Here is a 24682-nt window from a genome sequence, read left to right on the forward strand (position 1 = left end):
TTCTGCACAGCAAGTACGGATTTCAGTTCATCTGTACATATCTGTAGTTGGTGTAATGACAATAAACTCTCATTATAAACATGAAATGGGCTTTCTAGACTTAGGCTATTTTAGTTATACTTCCTGGTACATATCTATTTTTAATGACCTTATTCTGACTACCTTTAATCCTTGACTCTGTTAAATTTTTCTTGTGAAGGTCTGTACTGCTGAATTGTGTTACCATATATGAACAATAGAATGGTAAGTCCGTGCCCTAATATCTGGTGAGGTAATGTCAATTACCCTCCACGATCTTCACATTTACCACGGTGCTGTGTCCCTTTCAGTTGCAATTAAACAAGTGAGTAGCCGCACATGGCAATGTTTACAGGTTAAATGATAATGACAGTGTGATTGTCAGGATTCATTGCCTGCCTGCTGAGGCACCATTCTACACTTTGAATTAGAGTGCCCTGGATTAATTCTACTCAGAGGCACTGTTTGTTCAGCCTTTATATGGAAAGCTGTGAGCTGTTGATAGTGACTGATAGAAAGCCAGCCATTGTTGGCTCTTGTCCCTCTTCAAGGGGGATTCCATATAAAGTCTCAACAGGATTGTCTACAATACATAATATAAATGTAGAGGCCATGCCATCGTTTAAAGATCTGCATTGTGCAGACCCCATTTCATTTTTAGGTCAATGCTTTTGAAGTGTCAGAACTGTTGCAATATGCTGAAGTAAGGTTGGCAAGTTTCCACAAATTGCAGTTAGCTAATGAGCAGATGCTCTTTTTATTGTTGATGTTTGTGGTGGGATAAACATTGTCCGAAATGCTGGAAGAAATTCCTCCATTTTTCCTTTGGAGCACTATATCGATGTAGATAGTAGAAACACTGCCTCATAGGTTCAAGCTGCACGTTATTGCAGTGACCATGTGGATTTTCTTCCATATGCCAAAAAATCTGCAAATGGTTGGTTCATCAGCCACTGGAAGTTGTGGAGGCGAGTGTTTCATGGGAATGTGGGGAGAATTAAATAGATGAGGGTAAGAGAAGTGTAAAAATGGGCACTTGGCAGTTGGAGCAGACTCAATGGGCTAATGGGCCTGCTTCCCTGCGAAGTCTCTATGAATTTTCCAATCAGGATATCACAGATGATGAGCTGAAACATCTGCATTGGGGATTGAACCCATACCCTTCTGACTTGGGAGGGAGGAACAGTATTGAATCAAGGCTCACTGGAAGATACTATGCTTAAAATGGTTAAAACTTCTATATTGGTATGTCAAGCATTGTAGCGTTGATGCTTTCCAGCAACCCAGGCATGCCTTTCAAATCCAATGATGGAAATTAAAACAAATGTTGGAAATTTGGAAAAAAAACAGAAAATGCCAAAATGCTCAGAGGGTTTCTGTCCCCTTCTCCCCCTGGATTGAGCAGCTGTTCCTCTGGTCCTCGACTTCCACCCCACCAGTCCCTGGAATCCCTTGCAATTCCCTCCAGTTCCAGCAAGATTCCAGATACATAATCATCTGCATTCCCTTCTCAGAATTTCAATAGGGTCAGTCCTTTATGATCCCTCCCCCACCGCTGCCTGCACTTCTACCCCAACAACCACTCCCTGATGTTATTTCACCACACAACCACAAGAGTTGCCATACCTCTTTCCTTCCCATCATCCTGGCTCTCCAACAGTCACTCCAGGTGAAGCAGATTCACTTGCAATTCTCCTAGTCTGGTGTACTGCATTCGGTGGTCTCTACCTTGGAGAAACTAAACATAGATTGAGTGATCATTTTGCAGACCACCTGCCTTTCAACTGTGGGAGTGACTCAGAGTTTCTCATCTGCAACTTCCCCATCCCTCTCCTATTCCCACTCTTACCTCTCTGGCCACGGCCTCCTTATGAGGCTCAACACAAACTTGAGGAACAGCACCTCATCCCCTGTCTGGGCAGGTCTTAGACTTCTCTAACTTTGGATTTACCTTTTTCTTGCTCTCTACATCAAAATAGTTCATTTCAGCCTGCTAACATTTTGACTCATCTTTTTCTTGATATATCTAGTCTGGCCTGCTTGGCATGTCTCACAGCCTTACATTACACAGAAAAGTTTGATCCAATTTTATACAAAACTTAACTGCCTTTCCTCCCCTTAATACTAACTTGTTTGCTCTCTTCCTCAGTTTTAGTAAAGGCTGAGTCCTAAAATATTGACCATTTCTTTCTCCACAGATGCTGCTTGGCCTACTGTGTGTTTCCAACATTTTCTGTGTTTATTAAGGAAAATGAGGGAACAGGTTTGAAGGGTTCAAAGAGTGACAATCCTGTACATGTGTTAGTACCAAATCATAGGCTTTATGTACTCGCAGGGGAATAAGCAACAGGTCGTGTGTGCGCGCACATGCAAACCTGTAATGTACAAATCATGCACATTGGCTACAAGTTAGATACTGATGATCCTAACTCCAGATAGTACTGCGGGAATTAAAAACAAACTGTACCTACCAGCTTTACCCGCCCCCCCCCCCCCCAACCCCCAACCACAAGCAGGTACGGCACACTAATGAGCAAAGGCATTCAAATCCAGCTATAACGTACAATGGATGAGACATGTAAGTCCCTCATCTGGGTGCACACCACAAACTACCCCCACCCTTTACAAGCACACACCTTACAACTAGTCTTCCAGTGTCGCCCATAGCTTGCAACCTGGAGTGAAGCTCAGGGGAGGGTTTTTATCCTGCAGTCGGCTAGGGGGCCAACTCAGGTAGGCCCATGTGACCTTAGGTGAGGATGAAGACCAATTGGAAGATATCTGTGGGTAGGTCAGACCTTGATTGACATGGGAAATTACTTTCGACCTGCCTCCTGCCTGGGTGGTCAAATGGCCATCCAGGTACAAACACATGGAAATTCCTTTGTTCTGTCCAGTTTCTTGTCCGTCCTGTTGGATAGTCCTCCAGATTATTGTAAATTCTAACAATTTGTGCATACAGATATTTTCTCACTTTGAAAGTTAACCGATTGGTGAATAACCCGAATAGGTTCAATACTATTACTGGGAAAAGGGGCCACTGCAGTTGCATCAATTCCCTTTGGTCCACTTGTGTCTCTCTATAATTTTGCAAGGATTAAAAGTATGGAATTCCCCTCCATCTGCAACCCTGCTGCATCCACCTCTCCAACACCATTCCCCTGATGTATTTTTTCTTTGAACCTGTAGCCATTCATTCATAACCAACTGCCTGTAAAATTTGTACCCGTATGTATCATTGACAATATTGGTTTTTATGTGGTAAAGGGTTTGAATGTCTATTTGAAGTTTAGATCCTGCTTTAAATGCTGAGTTGTCTGCTACTCGTGAAAATGGTGTGAGTGATTTGTGTGTAGGTATGAACTTGTTCCATTAAGATTGTCTTTAATCATTTGCTTGCACCACTCACTCAGTACACAACTCTTTGTACCCGTTTCCTATTTCCTTTTACGTCATCCTTCGAATGGAGAAGGACTTGGTTCACTTATCTAGGTTCCATCCACCTGGCCTTTAGCATTCATCACTCTGGTATTTCCATAACTGTTCCTTCAACCACACTCTATCTTTTCTTTTGATATTCTGTTTCCTATTTCAACTATTATATCTTATCCACGGCTGTTAAGGCGCTAGATCTGTGGAGCATGGACTTGAATAGCTATGTTTAACAGCATGCTTAACCATCCTGCACTTGGCTGCACCACATGATGGGACCTACTCTTGCATGCACATGCTGCACAGCATTCCAACACTACTTGAGAAGTTGATGATAACTCCATCGCTCTTTCCCCACACTGGCTTCCTCTCTCTCCTGTGGGGAGATGGTAATTCACAAGATAAATGCAAGCATCAAAAGAAGTGAAATTTTTCAAATGTGCTTTTGGCAAGGTGCCCATCTAAAAAAAAAAGCAGTAGGCCACTCAGCCCCTTTAACCTGGCCTATCATTCATTATGATGATGGTCGATCTAGTACATGTGCCAATTCTTCCTCTGTGCCATTTCCCCATCACCCACAATTCTTTGATCTTTCAAATATTTCTACCGACTGAGAAGATGTAACGACTGGTTGCATCTCAACATGATTTGGTAATTCGACTGCCCAGGACTGCAGAAGGCTTCAGAAGGTAGCAAACTTAGCCAGGTCCAACACAGGCGCTGATCATTGAAGACATCTACAGTGCCCTCCATGATGTTTGGGACAAAGGCACTTTTTTTCCTTTATTTGCCCCATTGCTCCACAGTTTTAAATTTATAATCTAACAATTCACACGTGATTAAAATGCACATACCATTTTTTTTTCAAGATCATTTGTATACATTTTGGATTGACCATTTAGAAATTACAGCACTTTTTGTACATAGTCCCCTCATTTCAGGGCACCATAATGTTTGGGACATTTGGCTTCACAGGTGCTTGTGAGTACTCAGGTATGTTTAATTGCTTCATTGGTGCAGGTATAAGAGAGATAGGCTTCCTTCAAAGATTTTTTTTTGCAATTGGATAACTGAATAGTTATTATCTATCTATCTATCTTTTGTATTTATTGTCTCTTTTTAGTTCAATTATGCATACTATTGTAGTTGTTGTTTTCACAAAGCACCTGTCTGGCTGCAGTAAGTAAGTGTTTTGGCCCATATGTACATTGTACAATGTGTATGACAATAAATATCATAATTATTTATCTGTCTTCACTTTAACTATCTCTAATAGTCCAACGTCCACCACCCATAGGGACAGAGAATTCCAGAGATTCACAATTGTCTAGAGAAGCATTTTCTTCACACTTCTGTTTTCAATCACTGGCCCCTTATTTTGCAGTTTTTCCCCCTTGTATGTGACACTCTCACTGCCAAAAGAAACCTTGCTCATGTTCCTGTTTGAAGATGTTATGCCAACCCTTTAGGGCAGATTGCGGTTGACGTGTGGACTGTCCTTGATGCAGGGTTTTGGAAGGCCAGTTGTCCACCATCTTGCGCCAGCCCACTTCTAGTTTTCGTCAATTCCAAGAGTGGAGACAATCAGGGAGTCAAGTTCCTCCGAAGGTTCAAGCAGTTGTTGAATCCAGCTCAGGTGTTTGATCTCATGAATGGGGGACCTCATCTTGGGTAAGGCTGAAAATATTTTAAACTGAATTGTACCATAAATCCAAGTATCTCTCCACACGACTGTTATTGATTTCCATCAGAATATTCTGTTTGTGTAAAGCCATTTACATCAGCATGAGTTAATCTGTAACCTAGTGTTAACTCAAATTATGCAATACCTTAGTCTTACTGACCATGTTGAAAAAGCTGTTTGCTTTTAAAAGTTGAGATCCTTTTCTGCATAAATCATCAATTTTCTTTTCAAACACTGATTTATGCAACATGTCATGTGGGTAAATTTAGTTCTTAAAAAATAACCTTTCTATATTTATGAGATCTCAGGAAGATTACATTTCATTATTTTCAAAATACATGTTAGAGATGGAGTTTAGTTTATTGTCTTATTTATCTTAGATAGGCACATGGCTCTAAGTGAAATAGAGGAATATGGATGTGGGGGAGGGAATGATCATAATGTTGTGAAGTACGTTTCCATAGCATTGTGTGCTGAAGGGCCTGTACTGTGCTGCAGTGTTCCATGTGACTGGGTTTTGTGTGTTATCCAGACATTGCAGAAGATTCCCCTCTCCAATGCCATTTTGGACAAAAATTGTGATTATAAAAGAAGCACAGGGAGAAATCAATAAGAGAGATCACTTTGTCTAAGTCTGTGGCAGATTCATGCTGATCTGCGTGTAGATTGCAGGTGATTTGTTGCAAAGCGGCCCACAGGTTTAATTTGGAGTTAAGTATAGAAAGTGAATGAGTCTCAGCTATCTGAGCATCTGTGATTTAAAGGACAATGTGGAGACATATTTAAAAGATAAGTCTAACATCAAGTATTTAAATGACCCAAGTTACGAGGCAGGGACCACATATGGTCAAGTTTATTTATTACATGGATAATGCCAGCTGAAAAGAATCCCAAGTATTGACCTCTTGTGCTTTGGGGACTGCCTGTGATTGAGCCTGGGAAGACTTCTGTCATAAAGGAATGAGTGTTTCAGACAGGGCTGAAGATTGAGTGGGAAGAGTCTTGGTTACTTTATGAAGTGTTTTGCATTATTGGAGTAGCATGTAAACGTGGGAGCATTGAAGTTGCAGTTATAAGGTTTTATTCAAATCTTTATCTAAATGCAATCTGCTGGAGGAATTCAGCGGGACAAACAGCATCAGTTGGAGAGAAAGAATGGTTGACATTTTGAGTTGAAACTCTTCATCAGGACCAAGTGAAGTTAGTACAGAAACAATGTAAAGACAACAGGATGGGAGGGGTAAAGCAGGGCTCCACAAGCGTTTGGCCACCAAAGCAGTGACAAAATATGGTGGACAGAGGCATAGGAGTGGCAGGTGCCAGACAGAGAGGCAAGGGAAACAACGAGGTCAGGTGGAGGAAGATAAATCAGACGGAGTGCGTGATTAGAAGACAAAGACAGCCAGTGCTGGAATCTGATAAGTAGAGAAGGTGAGAATGGTAGTATAAAGAGAGACCAGATGGAACCAAAAGGTAGGGAAAAAAGGAGAGGATGGAAGAATTCAGTGAAGAGATGAGGGTGTCGGTGATGAAACAAAGAGGAGGGGGATGAGAATTGGAGGGGGGAAGGGTTTCTGGGTGGATATGAGTGAGAAGGGGGTCCAAAGAAGTGGGAGTGGGGGGTGCGGGTGGGGTTGGGGGGGAAGGCAGAGCACAAGAAAAGAGAGGGATCTTATGACCTGAAATTAGGAAGTTCTATGCTCATACCATTGGGCTATACACTGCACAGGTGGAATATCAGGTATTGTTTCTTGGGTTTGTGTTGGTCCTCACCAGTAGTGGAGAAGATTCAAATCTTTCTCATGAAGCATAGAATTGATCCTTTGATAAGCTTTACTTATTTCCTCTTTTTCAGTTTACGATTGTTTCAAAAATTTGATACTTTCCGTATTCTAGTTTGTGGGGGAGATGGAAGTGTTGGATGGGTTTTGTCTGAGATTGACAAATTAAATCTACATAAGCAGGTGAGTTGGAGTGAATGCAATCAAGTATTATTTAAGCTTATTTTAAAATCTGTGATCTTGTAAATTGGTTATGTCATCTATACAAATTTTATCCAGCCATCTACTCATCACATTCTATTATAGTCCATTAGTCCTCATTGCCAGCCTTGGAAATCTTGCTTCGTGTATCAGACACATTCACAAATTAGAATAAAGACAAAATCAATGAGTTATATAGTGTAATTTGCCATCTAATTCCATCCTTTGTTCACCACCTATCTTTCAACTTCACCCGTTAAACACTAATGGCATTTCCCCTGCTTCCATATGAGTGATATCATCCAAAGATTCCAGCACAATAGCTTTATGTGACATCCCTTTCCTTATGGAGTGAGATATCCAACTCCAAGAATGCAATCAGCAGACAGCTCAAGGCCATTTCCAAAAGTTCACCTCCGTTAGAAATTAAACTCACTGCCTTGTGATTTCTTGTTATGACTATTGGCCTTTTTCTCAAAATATGTGCTTTAAATTTTGCTTGAATTTATCAAAAGTGCTAAGCTTTAAGTCAAATTTTATTTTTTGTTTGAACTTGTAATTTAAAAAAAATTAATTGTTTTAAATTTAAATTTAGACATACAGCACAGTAACAGGCCATTTCAGCCTACGAGTCTGCGTCACCCAATTGACACCCAATTAACCTACACCCCCCGGTACTTTTCAAATGGTGGGAGGAGACCGGAGTCCCTGGGGAAAACCCACGCAGACACAGGGAGAACATACAAACTCCTTAAAGACAGTGCAGGATTCAAATCCTAGTCCAATTGCTGGCACTGTAAAAGTGTCATGCTAAACTCTACACCAACCGTGATGCTCGATTTAGTGATGAAAGTTTTTCTGAGGAACATATTTGATCTATGTTTGTAAGCATAATGGGATATTTGTATCCTTGTATCTTTTAGTTTCTACACCATCATTCAGAGAAATAAAATGGCTCCCTTTGTATACCTTTGAAAGTTGTGAGAACCTTTCACACACTTGCAATCTTATATTCTGTTTTCCCCTTCCTTCATTTCCTTAAGTTCAATTAACTTTATAATTGATCTCATTTACTGCTAGCAAGATTGAATGCACTTTTTTTTACATCCCTTTAAAATTCAGCATTATTTCACAAATAAAACTGTGGAAACAGTAAAAATCTGAAATCTAATCAGAGATTGCTGGAAAAACTCAGCAGGTCAGCCAGCGCTGGTGGTGAGAGAAGCCAAGTCAATATTTCAAGCTGATGACTTTAACCAGACCTTTTGAGTATTTCCAGCATTTTTGATTTTAATTCAGCTTTACGTTCAACTCCAATAGAAATTAAACTTACTGGTTTGTGATTTTTGAGAAGTCAAAAATCAATAACGGAGTCCTTTTTTGACTTCTCATCCTTTGATTTGGCTAGAATTATTTGGTTGAAGCTTCTGTTATGTTTTAGAACATGCTTATTATCTTTTGTAACCCCGTATCCTTGTTTTACAATTAATTTATTTTAAAGAAGTGCTGTGATTCCTAGCATCTGTCCATTGAAGTTAATTATTTTTATCTTGTATCTTTTACATCCCAGTGTTAGGATTTATGTTCTGCAATCATCTTCAGAGTGGTTCAGAGAAAGTTTTCTACATTGGAGATGCAATGTTTTTTGGAGAAGCCAAGAATAGAGAGGGAAGAAATTATTTAGCAAGGAATGTGTGTTCGATGTTAGGTCTGACAAGTGAAGAGTTTATCCAAAAAGTTAGGCTTCAGAACTACTAATGTCCACATCCTGTTTTATTGTAGTGTCAGCTTGGAGTTCTACCACTGGGAACAGGAAATGACCTAGCAAGAGTCCTTGGCTGGGGAGGGTCATGTGATGATGATACACAGCTCCCTCAAATTCTTGAAAAATTGGAAAGGGCCAGTACAAAAATGTTGGACAGGTAAGTGTGTTTCTGATTGGTGACAGACTTGTGGGTAGAGATAAGTTCTTTGTCAGGAGATACATTAAGTGTGATGTCAGGACCCAACCATTGCAAAGACCCAGGATGTAGTGAAAGGATTTCATTGAAATCCATGCTACATAAAGGATCACTGAGAGATATTGCTAAAATATAATCAACCAGTGTTGTAATATTAGAAAGGTGTCAACCCATTTGTCCTAAGCAAAGTCCACAGATAACAACGATCCGTTGACTGGCTAAGCTGCTTTAAATGATGACTAGCTCTCCTTCACTAACTTCCCAACTGAAGGAGAAATAGTTATTTCCCATCAGTGGACTGAAGGGCTGTTTCTGTCTTGTTTCTCGCTATGACTGTGTGGTATCTTGTAGCTCTCTTGACTCTCCTGACTTTTCCATTGAATGTGTTCACGAGCCACTCATTGTACACCTCCCAGAAGTGCAAACTGCTTCTTGATGTCCACCTGTGTTAATGTGATTGAAAATTGACTTTAACCTGAGTGAAATGCAGCAACAGCCACTTCTTGGGTTAATTTGCAGTGTTCCAGAAATACAAGGAAACACTTCCTGAGGTGGTTCTGGCTTGTGTTTCTGCATATTGTTTCCCACACAAAGCTCTTTTCAGGATCTTTTATGAGCATTAGAGCATTGGCCTGGTGAAAAGCATTGACCAGCACTCCAGAGATCATTAGGTTTTTATACTGCAGCGCTGGATTGGGATCCCCGTATGGTCAGATCTATGCTTACCTTTCAATCTTTGGGCCATCCACCTTTCTCCTTGTCAAGGCTTGGTTCTGATCAATTAATTCCCCCAGGCCACACCAATCTCCACCAATCTCATCTTTTGCCCAGCATCTTGTCACTTCCTTTCAGTCATTAATTCTTGTAGACCCCATCCACAATCCCAAACACTTACCTTGTTTCCTGATTCTCCTTGTGCACCAAGCCTCACCCTACAACCCCTCTGACAGCACTTGTTCTTTCACCACCTCCCTTGGCTCCATGCTTTGTTCCAGCCAGAATTTCACTTTCACTTCTTCATTCTAGAGGATTACATTCAATGATGACAATGTGATCTCCTCTATAGCGGAGAAACTAAATGGAGATTAGGTGATCACTTTGTCGAGACCCTGCATTCAGTCCCTCAGCTTCCTGCTGTCTGACACTTTAATTCACCATCCCACTCCCACTCTTACTCTGTCTATGGTCCCCTCTTCTGTTATAAGGAAGCACAATGCATGTATGAGGAATTGCATCTCCTCTTTCCCCTGAGCACATTGCAGCCTTCAAGATTCAATGTTGAATTTTGTCTGTATCAGAATTGGTTATTTCTGCCAGCTATTCTTCTGTGATTTTGGCTCAATTTTTTTCTTTCCATTTGTATAGTCTGACCTGCTTACTATGTCCTTACTGCCCTGCTATTAGCATCATAAGGCACTTTCAGGTGGCTAATTGGCCCACTTGTAAAGCCGCATATTTTGGCAAAATGCGGCTGTGGGAAGGGTGTGTGAATGTGCAGGAGGCACCTGCAAGGCAAGTTTGGTAACCCTCCTCCAAGGGGGGATAATCCCCACAGCCATCTGAATGCAGCCACCAAAAAGTGGCTGCATTCGGATGACAATCAGCTGGCCAGTGCCTGACAGCTCCTTTCCCAGTCCCCACACTGTCGGGCAGCCAGCGTGGACTGTCCCCACACTGTCGTGCCTGATTTCGGGAGTGGGGAGAAGATGGCTGGAGCGGCCGGCAGGGGAGAAGGGGGCTGGCCTAAACAATGCCAGTACCCGACTCGAGCGCCTCCTTCTCCCCCGTCGGTGCTCCAGCCTCCTCCCCCGCTAGCTCTCCAGCCTCCTCCCCCGCCGGCCGCCCCAGCCCCCGTACTCACCCGCCGGTGCTCCAACCCCGTACTCACCCGCCGGCCGCTCCAGCCTCCTTCCCTGCTGGCCACTCCAGCCCCCCGTACTCATCCACCAGTGCTCCAGCCCCCGTACTCACCCACCGGTGCTCCAGCCTCCTTCCCTGCTGGCCGTTCCAGCCCCGTGAGTGGGGCAGCGGGATCAGTGTGGGGACGTCCCCGCGCTGATAGCCTGCGCTGGCTGTCCCAGCTGACAGCCATCCATCCTGAACTGACAGCCCAAGGGACAGGAGCCGGAATGCGCTCAGATGCGCATCCCAGCACAGCTGTCCTTTCAGGTGGCCAGCGTTGCACTTTCAACGCTGCCACCTGAACTGCAATTTAAAGGGATGCTTCTGCTTCTTCAGGCACATTCTTAGTGGAGAATGCACCTGAAAAAGCCTAGAGAAAAGAAACATAATTTACATTTAACATTAACCCATTTGGTCTCATCTTATCAGAGATATTCCCTTTGCTCTGCCCATCCCTCTCCCATCTTCTCTACTGCTGTAAACAAACATGTTTTCTCTCTATCCAGTTCTACTTAAGGGTCTCAGACCAGAAATGTTAAGTTTGTTTCTCTTTCCACAACTGTCTAATCTGCTGAATATTTCCAAACATTTTCTGTTATATTGTAAGACGTGTAAATATCAGATGAATTATGAACAATATCAGGAAAGTACACCGTTAAGGGTGATATTCTTGTTATGGAGCAATTAATGGAAAATGTGCAGAATTTTAAGCAGCTCATGTGTTATTTGAACAAGTGTTCTTTTACAAGTAAAAATCGCAGTATTACACATTGGAGAGCTGAAAATTCAACCAAATGATAGTTTAAATAATCTTGTGCATCAAGAATAAGCTACCTTTGGTCAGCAGATGGCAATTAAATAATGGAAGTGTTTGCTTTTATTCAGATGGAGCATTATGACGTACGAGATAAAAATACCACCAAAACATTCCTTGGCAGTGACTCCGGAGGAGGATGCTGAGGAATCCTCCCAAGTGAGTATGTGGGATGACAAAATCTTTGTTATAGTGCATTATTTTACTCTCAGTCCTTCACAGAAATTTAAAAACAAGATACATCTAGAGAAAGTTAGATACTGACCCTGAGTCTCATTTTGTTGGAATGCCATATATAAATTTGAGGGCACATTACTTGCTAATGTTAAAAAGTTTGGATTCTGTCGGTTGGATATGCTGACCTACAATGGGAGTGGGCAAAGTGAATATAGACCTTTTTTTATTGACAGCCAATAACTTTGATGCAAAAGAACCCCAAATGTTTTCCTCTAAAGTATAATAATTGACCATTTGTTTGCCTTTACTGCTACACACAGACTGATAATTGTGTTTTGTGTGTGTGTGTGTGTGTGTGTGTGTGTGTGTGTGTGTGTGCATGCGCGCGTGTGTGTGTGTGTGCGCGCGCGTGTGTGTGTGTGTGCGTGTGTGTGCTAGTACTAATCCAGCAGTTAGTCCTGCAATGATCGCCTCAGAATACGCATGAATTTTCAACTAGTGAACTAACAAAAGTCATGTCAGATGCCCGATTTTTGCCCAGTCATGCTCATTTTCAGCGATTCAGATATTTTAAACTTCCCTCTTCCCACTCCCAGCCCCCACACTGTCGGGCAGCCAGCGTGGGAGCTGAATGAGTCTGGAAGGTTATTCCTACTAATGTGTGATTCCCAGAAGGGAAGGGAAAGCTATATTTATCATCCTCTGCCAATGTTATATAATGATCTAGCAGAAAGTGGTCTTTACTTCCTCTTTTTACCATTGCAACCTCCCCCAGTGACACAGAGAGGGTAGAGTCTTAATATAAAAACTTTAGTTGCAATTGAGCTTTATTTGTGGCAAAAGAAAAATGCTATAGATGCTGCAAGTCAGAAAACAGTTAGAAAATGTCAAATTTGCCAGCCTTTGTGTAGAGAGAACCAAGCATTGGTGTTTTGCACTGATGAACTGGAATAGAACATGGACCAGTACAGGCGGTTTGGCCCATGACATTTTGCCAACCTATACAAAACATACTCCACAATCTGTCTAACTCTTCCCTCCTTCACAGGGCATAATCCCCCGTTTTTCTTAGCAAGCTTAAATCACCACCCCTGACAGTGCATTGCAGGAACCCACTACTCTCTGTGTAAAAATAAAACTTGAGTGCCCAGAAATGGCAAAGGCTCCAGAATGTAGCGAACCTAGCCAGTCCATCATGGGTACTGAACTCTTGTCTATTGAAAACATCTATGTGAGACGCTGTCTCAAGAAGGCATCCAACATCATGAAGGATCCCCATCAACCTCTTCTTGCTGCTCATTCAGGCAGAAGGTACAGAGCAAGAAGTCCAGCATTCATGGTTCAAGAACATTTTTATCCAACAGCAATCAGGCCTTTGAACTTCACCGTATTATCCTGACCCTAACCGTAAACTACTCCAGGACTACTAAAAAATCTGTCAGTCTATGTGTATCAGTATTGCCACTTTTTTTCTTGGAACTGTGAATATTTATTTATCTATCGCTTGAATTATCTCTTTTTCTGTCTTGGCATATTGTGGTAGTTTAGTTTTTTAATATTGTAGTTGATATATCCATATGGCGCAGCAAGTGAGCATTTTGACGCATCTGTACATTGTACTAATGTATGACAATAAGTTCACATTAACATTGACATTGAATATGTAAGAGATTAGAAAGACACCCACCAGCTATGGCAGGGAGTGCAGGCCATTACAGCCTACAAAGTGAGGGTGAAGACCATGGAGGGATGTGATGCTTCATTACCTGATGAGCTGAACAACTTCTATGCCCACTTTGAGAAGAAGAATCAAACAGTGCCAACTAGAATCCTTGCAAAGGCCAAGGATCTTGTGATATCTGTCTCTGAGGATGATGTCAGAATATCATTCAAGAGTGTGAACCTTCACAAGGCGTCAAACCCTGGCGGTGTACCTGGCAGGATACTGAAAATCTGCACCAACCAACTATCCGGAGTGTTCACAGACATTTTAAACCTCTCATTGCTGCAGTCAGAGGCCCCACCTGCTTCAAAAGGGCACTATTGCCCAGAGGCACTAACCTCTACTGTGATGAAATGCTTCGAGAGGCTCGTCATGGCCAGAATTAACACATACCTAAGCAAAGATCTGAACTTACTGCAATTTGCCTATCAATACAATCAGTCCACAGCAGATGCAATATTTCTGGCTCTCCACTCAGCTCTAGAACACCTCGAAAACAGCATTTCATATATATGGCTGCTCTTCATCGACTACAACTCAGCCATCAACACCATTATTCCCTCAGTGCTGGTCAAGAAGATAAAAACTCTGGGCTTCTGCACCTCACTCTCAACTGGATTCTTGACTTTCTTATTGGAAGTCCACAGTCAGTATGAATTGGAAGCAACGACTCCTCCTCAAAGATTATCAGCATAGACACACTCCAAGGATGGATGTTTAGGCCACTGCTTTACTCATTATATACCCATGACTGTGTAACCAAGTACAATTCCAATGACATCTGCAAGTTTGTCGAATTCACTACAGTTATCGGCAGAATCACAAATGGCAATGGGGAAGCGTACAGGAGGGAGATAAAGCAGCTCGCTGAATGGTATCACAACAACAATCTTGCGCTCAACATTATCAAACCAAGGAGGTGATTGTGAACCTCCATGTGAACACAATCACGAAGAAGCCTACTTTGTGAGGTGTTCGAGAAGATTTGGTATGTCATCAAAGACTCTCGAAAACTTCTACAGGTGTACCGTGGAAAGCATAATGGCTGGTTGCAACACTATCTGGTTCAGAGGCACCAAATCTCAGGACAAGGAAAAACATAGGCACCAGGCTTAACTCCATTGAGGACATCTACATGATGCAGTGTCTTAAAATATCATCAAAGACCCTCCACCACCCAGGCCATGCCCTCTTCACTCTTCTACCATCAGGAAAAAGCTACAGGAGCCTAAGAACGAGCACTCAACGGCACAAGGACAGCTTCTTCCCCGTTGCCATCAGATTCTTGAATAATCAATGAATAAAAGACACTCCCTTACTTTTCATGCACTACTATTTTATTTTTTATATTATTGTTGTAAGATGGTTCATAATTTGAATGTTTGCACAATGATGTTGCCACAAAACCCCGAATTTCGTGACTCGTTCATAACAATAAATTCTGATTCTGATTCGTATGTGGCAAAAGATTGTGCAGAGAAGCATATTCAACACCATCCAAAAGTGAAAAGATCTTGGATGTTGGTTGTAAGCACATTAAGGATCAGTGTCAAATACAATTTCCATCAAGGGCCTTAAACAAGTAACTTGATTTAAATTTATTTTCCTTGTGTGCTGAAGTGTATCAACATTTCTGGGCTTTTCTAAATAGTGCAAGTGCTCCCTATTCTTCACTGGAATAAAGAGAAGGTACAGGGCTTTTCATAATTGACAACAATAAGTTGTGCAGCAACGAGATGGAAATTGAAAAACATTTATCGGAAACAAATTCATGACATTCCGAAGCGCACAACTTCGAAGGCAATATCTTTTCAGGGAACAGACCATAGTGCATTAGGTGTTGTGGAGTGCATAGGTTGTGAGCTTTGTCTGCACCTGAAACCACTCTATGGTAAATATGGATACGAAGACTGTTCCCTGGTTTTTGTTGCCATCCATTGCAGATCCAGCATGTTTCCCTCAAAGAAATACAAAAGCTAAAGATGCCGGAATCCTGGGCAAAAAAAAATTGCTGGAGGAGCTCAGCTGGTCAGGCACCATCCATGATCAGTCAAAATATTACGTATATGAAGGGAAAAAAGAGCTGGAGGGTTGGGGGGGGGGATTGGGGGGGTGGAGGTGTGAGGGTATTGGACAGAGGTAGAAAGACAGGTTGAGGGAGAGCAGTGAAACTGGATAGAGGTGAGGATTAGCCAAAATTAGAAGAATAAATATTTATGCCATTAGGTTTAAGGCTGTACAGAATAAATATGAGGTGTTGTTCCTCAAGTTTACATTTGAGGCTGAAGGAATGGTGAAGAGAGTTGAAATGGTTGGCTACAGGAAGTTTAAACTTAGACCCACAGTGTTCAGCAAAGCAGTTGCTTCCCACCTCAAGGTTACCCCTACCTCTATCTGGTTCCACTTTACCTTAGTCACAATAAAGATCCTGATCCAAAATAGTGGCTGATGATTTCTACCCACTGTTGCTGCCTGACCTGCTGAGTTTCTCCAGCAGCTCATTCTTTGCTCGTACCCCAGTCAGCTCATCAAGTTGGTTTCAGCAGTATGGAATGCTTCCAACCAAAAAAAAACCCACACCATCATTAGACTGTAAATAGAAATCTTTATGGTGGTGAAAAATAACATCTCTTAATGTAAAAGTGATCAGAGCGTTCCACAGATCCACAGCTCTCTAGGTGAAAAAGTTTTTCCTCACTGGCAAGATCAAGTAGACAAGGGTACCCGCTATCTCCATCCATATAAGCCATGGAGCCACTAGCTGAAGCCATTTGCCAGGATCCAGACATCAAGATTTTAGAGCAGGCCAGGAAGAACATAAAATCAATTTATTTGCCAATGACGTACTGATATATCTGACAAACCCAGCAAACTCATTGCCCAAGCTGGAGGACTATGGGGAGATCCCTGGCTATAAAGGGGATTAGAGTCAATATCAAGAAAACAGTTATTTAAAGTGGCCACAAAATGGGATCAAATATCTAGGAGTCAGAAGAGACAATAACTTGAATGCAGTTTTATTTCAGGCAATTTGTGCATAATTGCTAGGGATGGCAAATGTTGGGGAAGTCAGATGGCATAGGTAAAAGTGTGGTGATATTTTGCAATTACCCACTGTAACCAAGGAGAAGTGTCAGCACTTGTCTGAACAATCAATTGCACTTGGAAAGTCTAACCCTCACCTCTCAGTTTCAGATATCAGCGTATGAGGATTCTGTTGCTGCTCATCTAACCAAGATCCTCAACTCTGACCAGCACTCAGTCGTCATATCTTCTGCCAAGTAAGTCACTTATTGCCTCTGTAAGAATGGTGGACAGTTTTCCATTAGAATTATTTTTTTTTGTGCAATTGAATCATTTTCTTTGGAGTTCCTCTTTGGCACACAAACATTGCTAACAAGGCCAGAGTTTATGACCTATTGCTAATTGCCTTTGAGAATTTGGAGGTGGTGAGTCAGCTTCTTGGAGATGGTCTGCAGTCATTCATGTAAGACTGCTGCAACACTTCTGTTGAGTAGAGAGTCCAATATTTAGACCCTATGACTTTATAAATCAGGTTGTTTGATGATTAGGGATGTAGGTTACAGGTTATGGTGTTACCATGAGCCTGCTGCCTTGCACTATGAGGCCTGATGTGGAGCACTGGTGGTGCAGTTGAACATCCTTGGTGAGCATAAAAGCTTAAGTAATGGGAGCAGGAGTGGGCAGTTCAGTCTTGTGTTCTTGCCCTGCCATTCCATGGGACCATGGCTGATCTTTTACCTCAGCACCACTTTCATGGAGGACATTCAAATACTGATTATTTTACCTCAGAAAATTTTTCCATCTCTTTCTTGAATATACTCAGTGACTAAGTTTCCGTGAGCCCTTTTGGGTAAAAAAATCTAAAATTTCACCATTATCGATGAGAAGAAATTCCCTTTCATATCAGCTCTGAATAACTGACCTCCTTATCTGAGAATGTACGGTAATCGCTGATTTAGATCTCCTAATGCACAAAAATCATTCCTGCATCTACACTGGCCAAGTCTTGTAAAAATGTTACAGATTTTGAAGCTTTGCTTCTGAAAAGCGCAAGTCCAGGCAGAGCACCACTCCAAAGCCTCCCAATGTCAGGAATCAACCTGCTGAACCTACAATCCACCTCCTCCATCACGTATATCTTTCCTGAGACAGGGAAGACCATACCTGTGCCGACAGTTCCTGGGCCAGATATAATTTTAGTTAGAGGTACTTATTCTTGTAGGCTAACAGACGATGCCTTCTTAACTTGCTTTCTGTGTCTGCACATTAATTTGCAGTGATATGTATAAAAGGACATCCAGGTTTCTGTGAACACCAACACCCTTCAGTTTTTTTAATTCTCTATGTATGGAACAGTCACTTTGTTTACATTTGATATCTGTTCACAGTTCTTTATTTGTTTTCATGTATATGCTGTGTACAGTTTTCTTCTCTTCTAGGAAGTGGTAATTCTGCCTTGCTGGCAGGAAAAAGAATCTCAGGCTTATATGTGATGTCATGTATGTCCTCTGATAGTTAATCTGAATCTGAAATCTTTCTCACCATTTAAACCATATATAAACCAAATGACCTTGCATTCTCTTTTTTTAATCTGAGGTCATCCACAGTTAGAATAAAAATGGAATATTTGGAATGTGCCATTCCCTTACCCATTCACATCTCCAAACCTCTGTAACCTCCCTATAATCCAGACTATTACCTAGTTCTATATTATTAGTCTTGTACCATCATTGCCCTTTAGTAGTGATTATATTATCAGTAGGCATGTTCCAATTGCTGAGTGAGTGAAAGTTGAAGGAGCTAGATGGAAATTTAAACATACACACATGTACATTAATCCACTGGGAAGTTAATAGTGGTTAGATTAGATGTTTCGGGGCCCTGCAGTGTGGATATCTAATTGCTAAGCTTAGCAAGTGTGGTTCTGCAACTATTAGTAATACAGATTGTAACGTAGATTGGCCTTGTACGCTTGTCATTGACCTTCAAGCCAAAGGGGTCACATATCAGTAATCAAATGAAGATTCCCATATCAAAGAGCAAATAAAATCTGCTGATGGTGAAAGTCTGATTGTTTAAATTAACCAAGTGGAACAAAAAAAAGGCCAAGCAGCTGAATACTTGACCAGAGCAAAAGAAATCCAGTCAGTCCAAAGGGCCAAAAGTGGAGAAGTGTAATGACATTGGAGGCCTGCACTGGAGGTTCCAGAGATATGAAAGGGGAGGATCATGGAGGTATTGGAAGCCTGCACAACTTGCACCCCAATGTTTCTCTGCTCTTACGATTCCTGCCATGTACTCTAATGTCACATCAGAATTTTACCTCCTAGAGAGCATTACCTTACATTTGTCTGGATTAAATTCCATATGTCACTCCCCACCTGACTTTCTTGCTGATCCATGTCCTGTTGTGTCATCAAACAACCTTCTCTCTCAACAACTTCAGTAGCTTTTGTATTACCTTTAGTAATGTAGTCCTTCACCTCTATGCTTGTTTGCTTTGATTGAATCAACAAACTAGTTGTCAGTCCTGAAATATCGTGTTTATGAAACTAATCTTGAACTCAGCTGTCAGTTGATTTAGAAAAAAAAATCCATTTGGATATTTCATCAAAAAAGGTCCTTTATTTGACAAGCATTGGATGTGGGGAAAATTAATTTTAGAGTAATGGTGGAGAAAAAATGCACGCACAACTCTTCCTAAGATGTGGACGAGTGGTTGCTGTCCAGAGGTCATGTGATGAAGTCTCTGGGTAAATCTCCAACTAGGCTTGACGTCATTAAACAGCATGAATGTAACTGGAGCAATTTTCACATTTTTCTCTACTAGAATTCTGTGTGAAACTGTGAAGGACTTTGTTGCCAAAGTTGGTAAATCGTACGAAAAAGCCAATGAAAACACAGAAGAGAGTGAGACGCTGGCGAATAAAGTAAGAATTAGATGTGTTATTTTCAGAAACGCAGTATATTTCCATTCACAGGTGGAAATTTTGATCTGCACCCATGCTGAGTCAGAAGGTTGTGGGCTTAAGCACAAAACCTGGTTGACAGTACAGTCGAGTGCTTGTGGGAAATCTGTACTGGCCAAGTGTCCTCCTTTCAAATGAAATGTTCAGTGGAAATCCTGTCAGTTCTCTTCATTGCAAAGGAGAGCAGGGGATTAATTCCAGGAGTCATGGAAAACATTTGTCCTTCAGAACAGTGGTGGAAGCATTTAAAAGGCATCTAAATGCACACATGTACATTAGTCCACTGGGAGGTTAATAGCGTTTGGATTAGATGTTTCGGGCCCTGCAGTGTGGATATCTAATTGTTTGCTAAGATTAGCAAGTGTCGTTCTGCAACTATTAGTGATACAGGTTGTAACACAGATTGGCCTTAACCTCCTGTTATTGACCTTCAAGCCAAAGGGGGCACATATCAGTAATCAAATGAAGATTCCCATATCAAAGAGCAAATAATATCTGCTAATGGTGAAAGTCTGATTGTTTAAATTAACCAAATGGAACAAAAAAAAGGCCAAGCAGCTGAAGACTTGACCAGAGCACAAGAAATCCAGTCTGTCCAAAGGGCCAAAGGTGGAGAAATGTAGTGATATTGGAGGCCTGCACTGGAGGTTCCAGAGATATGAAAGGGGAGGATCATGAAGGTATCAGAAAATGAGGAACAACTTTTTCCAATCAGGATGCAAACGAAGAACATTAATGTCAAGTGGTAAGAGGAGAAAAAAAATGGGATGTACAGCAGATTAGTCTAATGCCATGTTATTATTTAAACCAGTGTGAAAGATTTAAAATTAACTTTAGCACCTCCATGCATTCTTGTGTCAAAGGCATTAAAGGGGGTCATTATCAAGAATGTCCATTGAGCACAGTTAATTGTCTGCACTCAGACAATTCTCTGTACTGAGCCATGTCCAGCCCTGGGTTCTCTGTAGTGCAGACAGTTCTCTGTCTATACTGAGTTCTCTGTAAGCCCTGAGCTCACTGTCTAGCTCAGAGTCCACTGCTTGGCCCTGGGTTCTCTGTCTGCACCAGGCCCACTGTCTGTCCTGAGCTGATGGTCTGCCCTGAGGTCACCTGCCAATTTGCAGGCAGATGGGGTCCCAGTGGGAAACAGTGCCAGGGCTCCCTGGGGTATGCTGACTGGCACAGCTGCAGTTGGCTAGCAATTCTGGTCAATGAGAGATCTGCCCTGATAATATTTTGAGTCTATGCTCACTCACTTTGACGTGGATTTTGTATTAACTTTGGAAGATATTAAAAGGATAACAGCAAAACCTCTTAACTCAGATGGTTGAATGAACAAATGGAAGTCTTGATTCAGGTAGCTGGAGAGAAAGGGGAAAAAGGTGCAAGAAGAGACCTGGCACATGTGATTAGGTCTGTGCCTCACAATTAAGATGAATAAAATAATAAACTGGGCTAAACATTTATTTCATAATTATAATGTCAACATAATTTTAAATCTGCGATTTACAATATCGTACTCTCTGAATTTTCAAAACTTTATCTTCTTACTGAGCTCAGGCAATCTCAGGTTAGACAGAGTGGCAAAGACACCCAGAAGGCACAAAGGCTGCGAGGGGTCTGAAATTGGCAAATGCAGCTGGCAGACAAACACTCCTTCGCCTGGAAGGAACAGGCTATCCTTAATCTTGACAATTTCTGAACTTTCAGTTTGAACAATGAAGAGGAAAAAGACATGTTTTACACAGTAATTTTCATGGCCCTGGGTAATCTCAAATGGTTTGTTTCACTGGAATAGTTTGCAGTGTTGTCGTGTACAGCAGTTAGTGTAGGAGCTCATTTACACAGAGCATCTTCCCACCAATAGCAACATGAAAACGAACAAAAAGCCTGTCATTTAAATTGAGAGAGAAACCTGGCTAAAGGAACAGAGAATTGATCTTCAAAATAATGCCATAGAATCTTTTACATCTATCTGAGGAGCCCTCTTTTAAACATCTCATCCATAAGATGACCCCACTCACTCTCTCAATGCTGAGCTAAAGGGTCTGACTAGATCTTTTTCTTTTCTGATTTCTGGAGCAAGACTTCCAATGGCAACCATCTGTTTCTGAATCAGTGACAAAATATATCTGAAGATAGATTTTGGAGAAGGAAGATTCACTCACCGGATCCATACCCTATCTCAGCCTTTCTCAACCTTTTTTTGGCTATGGCCCCCTAGGGACTGCTCAAAGTTTATGGACCTCATTCCCTGTGAAGCAGTCATGTTCTTTCCTACTGACTACATGAAAATCTTAAAACATGAAATATGTTAAAAACATGCTGTGTCCCCTTCCTCCCTGCCCCTCCCCTCCCCCCAGGGAGGGGAGGGGATGGAATATGAAGTATAATCCCCCATTGAGAATGGCTGCGTCTAACAGTGCCATAACAATAGTATTCCAAAAAGGACAAAAGTGATTCAAGAGCCAACTTCCATCTGGGAATGGATAAAATGCACTTTCCACATCCCAAGAGGAAGTAAATTTTTAGTAAGGATGCCCCAAGGTACTTTATCTGCAGTCAATGACCCTTTTGACATGCAAACAATATGGCAGCCAAACAAGGTAATCTATCTGCTCACAACAATATCTCCCTGATAGACAGGGGTAAAAGATCTGTCCTTACTGATGCTGGCTGCTGGATGGTTAGGCCCTTTACCTGAATTATTTGGATGGATCATCATTGAGCAAACAGGTAGACTCCACTTTTGTTTATTTTTGTTCATTGTCTTATCCAAACAGTAACTTTCCATTTCTTCAGTGCCCCAAAGGGATTTGAATTTGTAACTTTCTAGCTGCAAGGGAAGAGTGCAGTAGAAGGAGCAAGCCACTGATTACCAGAACATCTTTCTCCTTGGAAAATTGGCAAAGCAGGAGTGCAGGGTGGGTGGTAGGGTGGGGGGGGGGGTGCAGCAAGGAGGAAGGGGTATTGCTGAGCACACTGGCTACTGATTTTCTATTCTAGAAGACTTTCTCTCTGCAGTTAATTGCAATTAAACAGATGATAATGTTCTGGCTCTGGTTTCGATAGATTCATTTATTCTATCAAGACATTTCCTTGACTGTCATGTGATTAACCTTCTGGCACTTATGATGGATCAATAGGATTATTTATAAAGCTTGAATTGGGATTACTTGAGAAAACAAAATATAATGAAGACAGTGCCCACAAGAACCTTGGTTAACTTGATATATAGGTTCATGGATTCATCAAATCCTGGCCACCATGATAACCAAAGTCTGAGTCAGGGAGTAATGGCAAATGAAGTTGGGACATGGATCTCAGACTAGAAGGGACACAAGCTTCCTTCCTGCTGTCCCCTACATATGATGGCCATCAGAACCATGTTGCTGCTTCCTGCCAAGTTCCAGGCTGACAACCAGCTAATAAACTCTGGCCATCAGAACCAAATCCAGGGCTCCTGGGCAAATGTACCTGGGTAAGCCAGTCATTCAGCTGGATGGGCTATCAGTCATAAATTTAAATAAATGGAGCAAAGTAGCTTGTGCAATCCTTTGAGCCAGCTCTGCCTTTTATTATGATTATGGCTGATCTTCCACTTCAGCATCATTTCCAAGCAAAACCCACATCACATTGATTCCCATAACAGAGAAGCACAAAAACTGCAGATGCTGAAATCTTGAGCAAACAGAGATGCTGGAGGAACTCAGTGGGTCAATGCATTGAGACTGATGCACAAGACTTGATAAAGGGTCCAATCTGTAACCTTGACTGCTCATTTCTACCCATGGATGTTGCCTGCCTCGCTGAGCTCCTCCAGCAATTTGTTTGTTCAAGATTCCTTCAATGTCCAAAAATCTACTAATCTTTATGTTGAATGAACTCCACAGCTGAACTTCCATTGCTGCCTGTGAACAAGCATTCCAAAGGTTCGCCACCTTCTCAGTGAAGATTTCTGTGTTATCACACCCAGGTCCCTTTGAGCATCAACACCACATCATCCCTCATCATTTCACAAAGACTCTGCTTTTCTGTCATGTGCGCCAGAGTGGGAGACCTCACCCTTTTCTACTTTATATTGCTCTTGCCACATTCCTACCCATTCGCTCAACTTATCTAGTTTCCTCGAAGCCTCCCGAGCCCCACAATCTCACCCAGTGTAGTGTCATCAGTGAATTTGGAAATGTGGTATTTTATTCCATCAGCCAAATTGTTACTATAAATCAAGAAAAGCTGGGGCCCCAACACACAACCTGCCAACCCGAAAACAATCATTCAATTTCACTCTACCTTCTGTCCCATGTCCTTTTCAATTCATGTTAGTACATTACCACCAGTTGCATGTTAACCTTGCAAACCAGCTTCCTGGGTGGGACCTTTTAGAAGTTCAAATCCACTGCATCCACTCCCTTCGACCAACTTCATCCTCAAAGCACTTCAGCAGATTAGCCAGACATGATTTTCCTTTCATAAATCAATTTTTGACTATGTTCCATCCTATTGATATTTTAAAGGTGTTCTGTGATGATATCCTTCATTATAGATTCCATAAGATTGACATTTGACTAACAGATCAATGATTCTCTGTTTTCTCTTTCCCTCCTTTCTTAAAATAACAGACCCTAAAACACTCTCACCTCCAGTGTAATACTAGGATATATTTTCTTATTAAACAAGTGTGAATTTAGGCATCAAAGCTGAGTCTAATTGCAAAATTTTATAATTCCATTAAGGTACCTGAAATAAACCTCTTGCAAAATTGACAAAGAGGAAAAGAACACTTGGTTCTTCAAGCTTGTCGCACACTTTAATGGTCAGAACTCACAACAAAACACCCCTCCCATTCTGAATCCATCATCTCCTAAGAAAAAAAGATAAAATTGGGAAGATCATATTTTTGTTCTATTCATGTTAGTTCAATTCTCTGAGGAAACGTTGTTAGAGATGAATGAAATAATAAACTGGTACAGTTGTCTGATAAAGGCACTCAGCC

At 41.6% G+C, this 24682-nt stretch overlaps 1 protein-coding gene across 13 annotated transcripts in view; it reads left to right on the plus strand.

The window, feature by feature from the left end:
* Positions 1-24682, plus strand: part of dgkh (diacylglycerol kinase, eta) — a 516150-nt gene that overhangs the window by 291896 nt on the left and 199572 nt on the right. For all 13 annotated transcript variants that reach the window (XM_069889606.1, XM_069889602.1, XM_069889607.1 and 10 more), the window contains 6 exons: positions 4959-5121; positions 6990-7098; positions 8899-9038; positions 11865-11952; positions 16883-16974; positions 19548-19647. In XM_069889606.1, the coding sequence (XP_069745707.1) occupies positions 4959-5121; positions 6990-7098; positions 8899-9038; positions 11865-11952; positions 16883-16974; positions 19548-19647 (692 nt within the window). The remainder of the gene's footprint in view (positions 1-4958; positions 5122-6989; positions 7099-8898; positions 9039-11864; positions 11953-16882; positions 16975-19547; positions 19648-24682) is intronic.

Source organism: Narcine bancroftii, chromosome 7 (genome assembly GCF_036971445.1).
Source record: "Narcine bancroftii isolate sNarBan1 chromosome 7, sNarBan1.hap1, whole genome shotgun sequence".
Classification (NCBI taxonomy): domain Eukaryota; kingdom Metazoa; phylum Chordata; class Chondrichthyes; order Torpediniformes; family Narcinidae; genus Narcine; species Narcine bancroftii.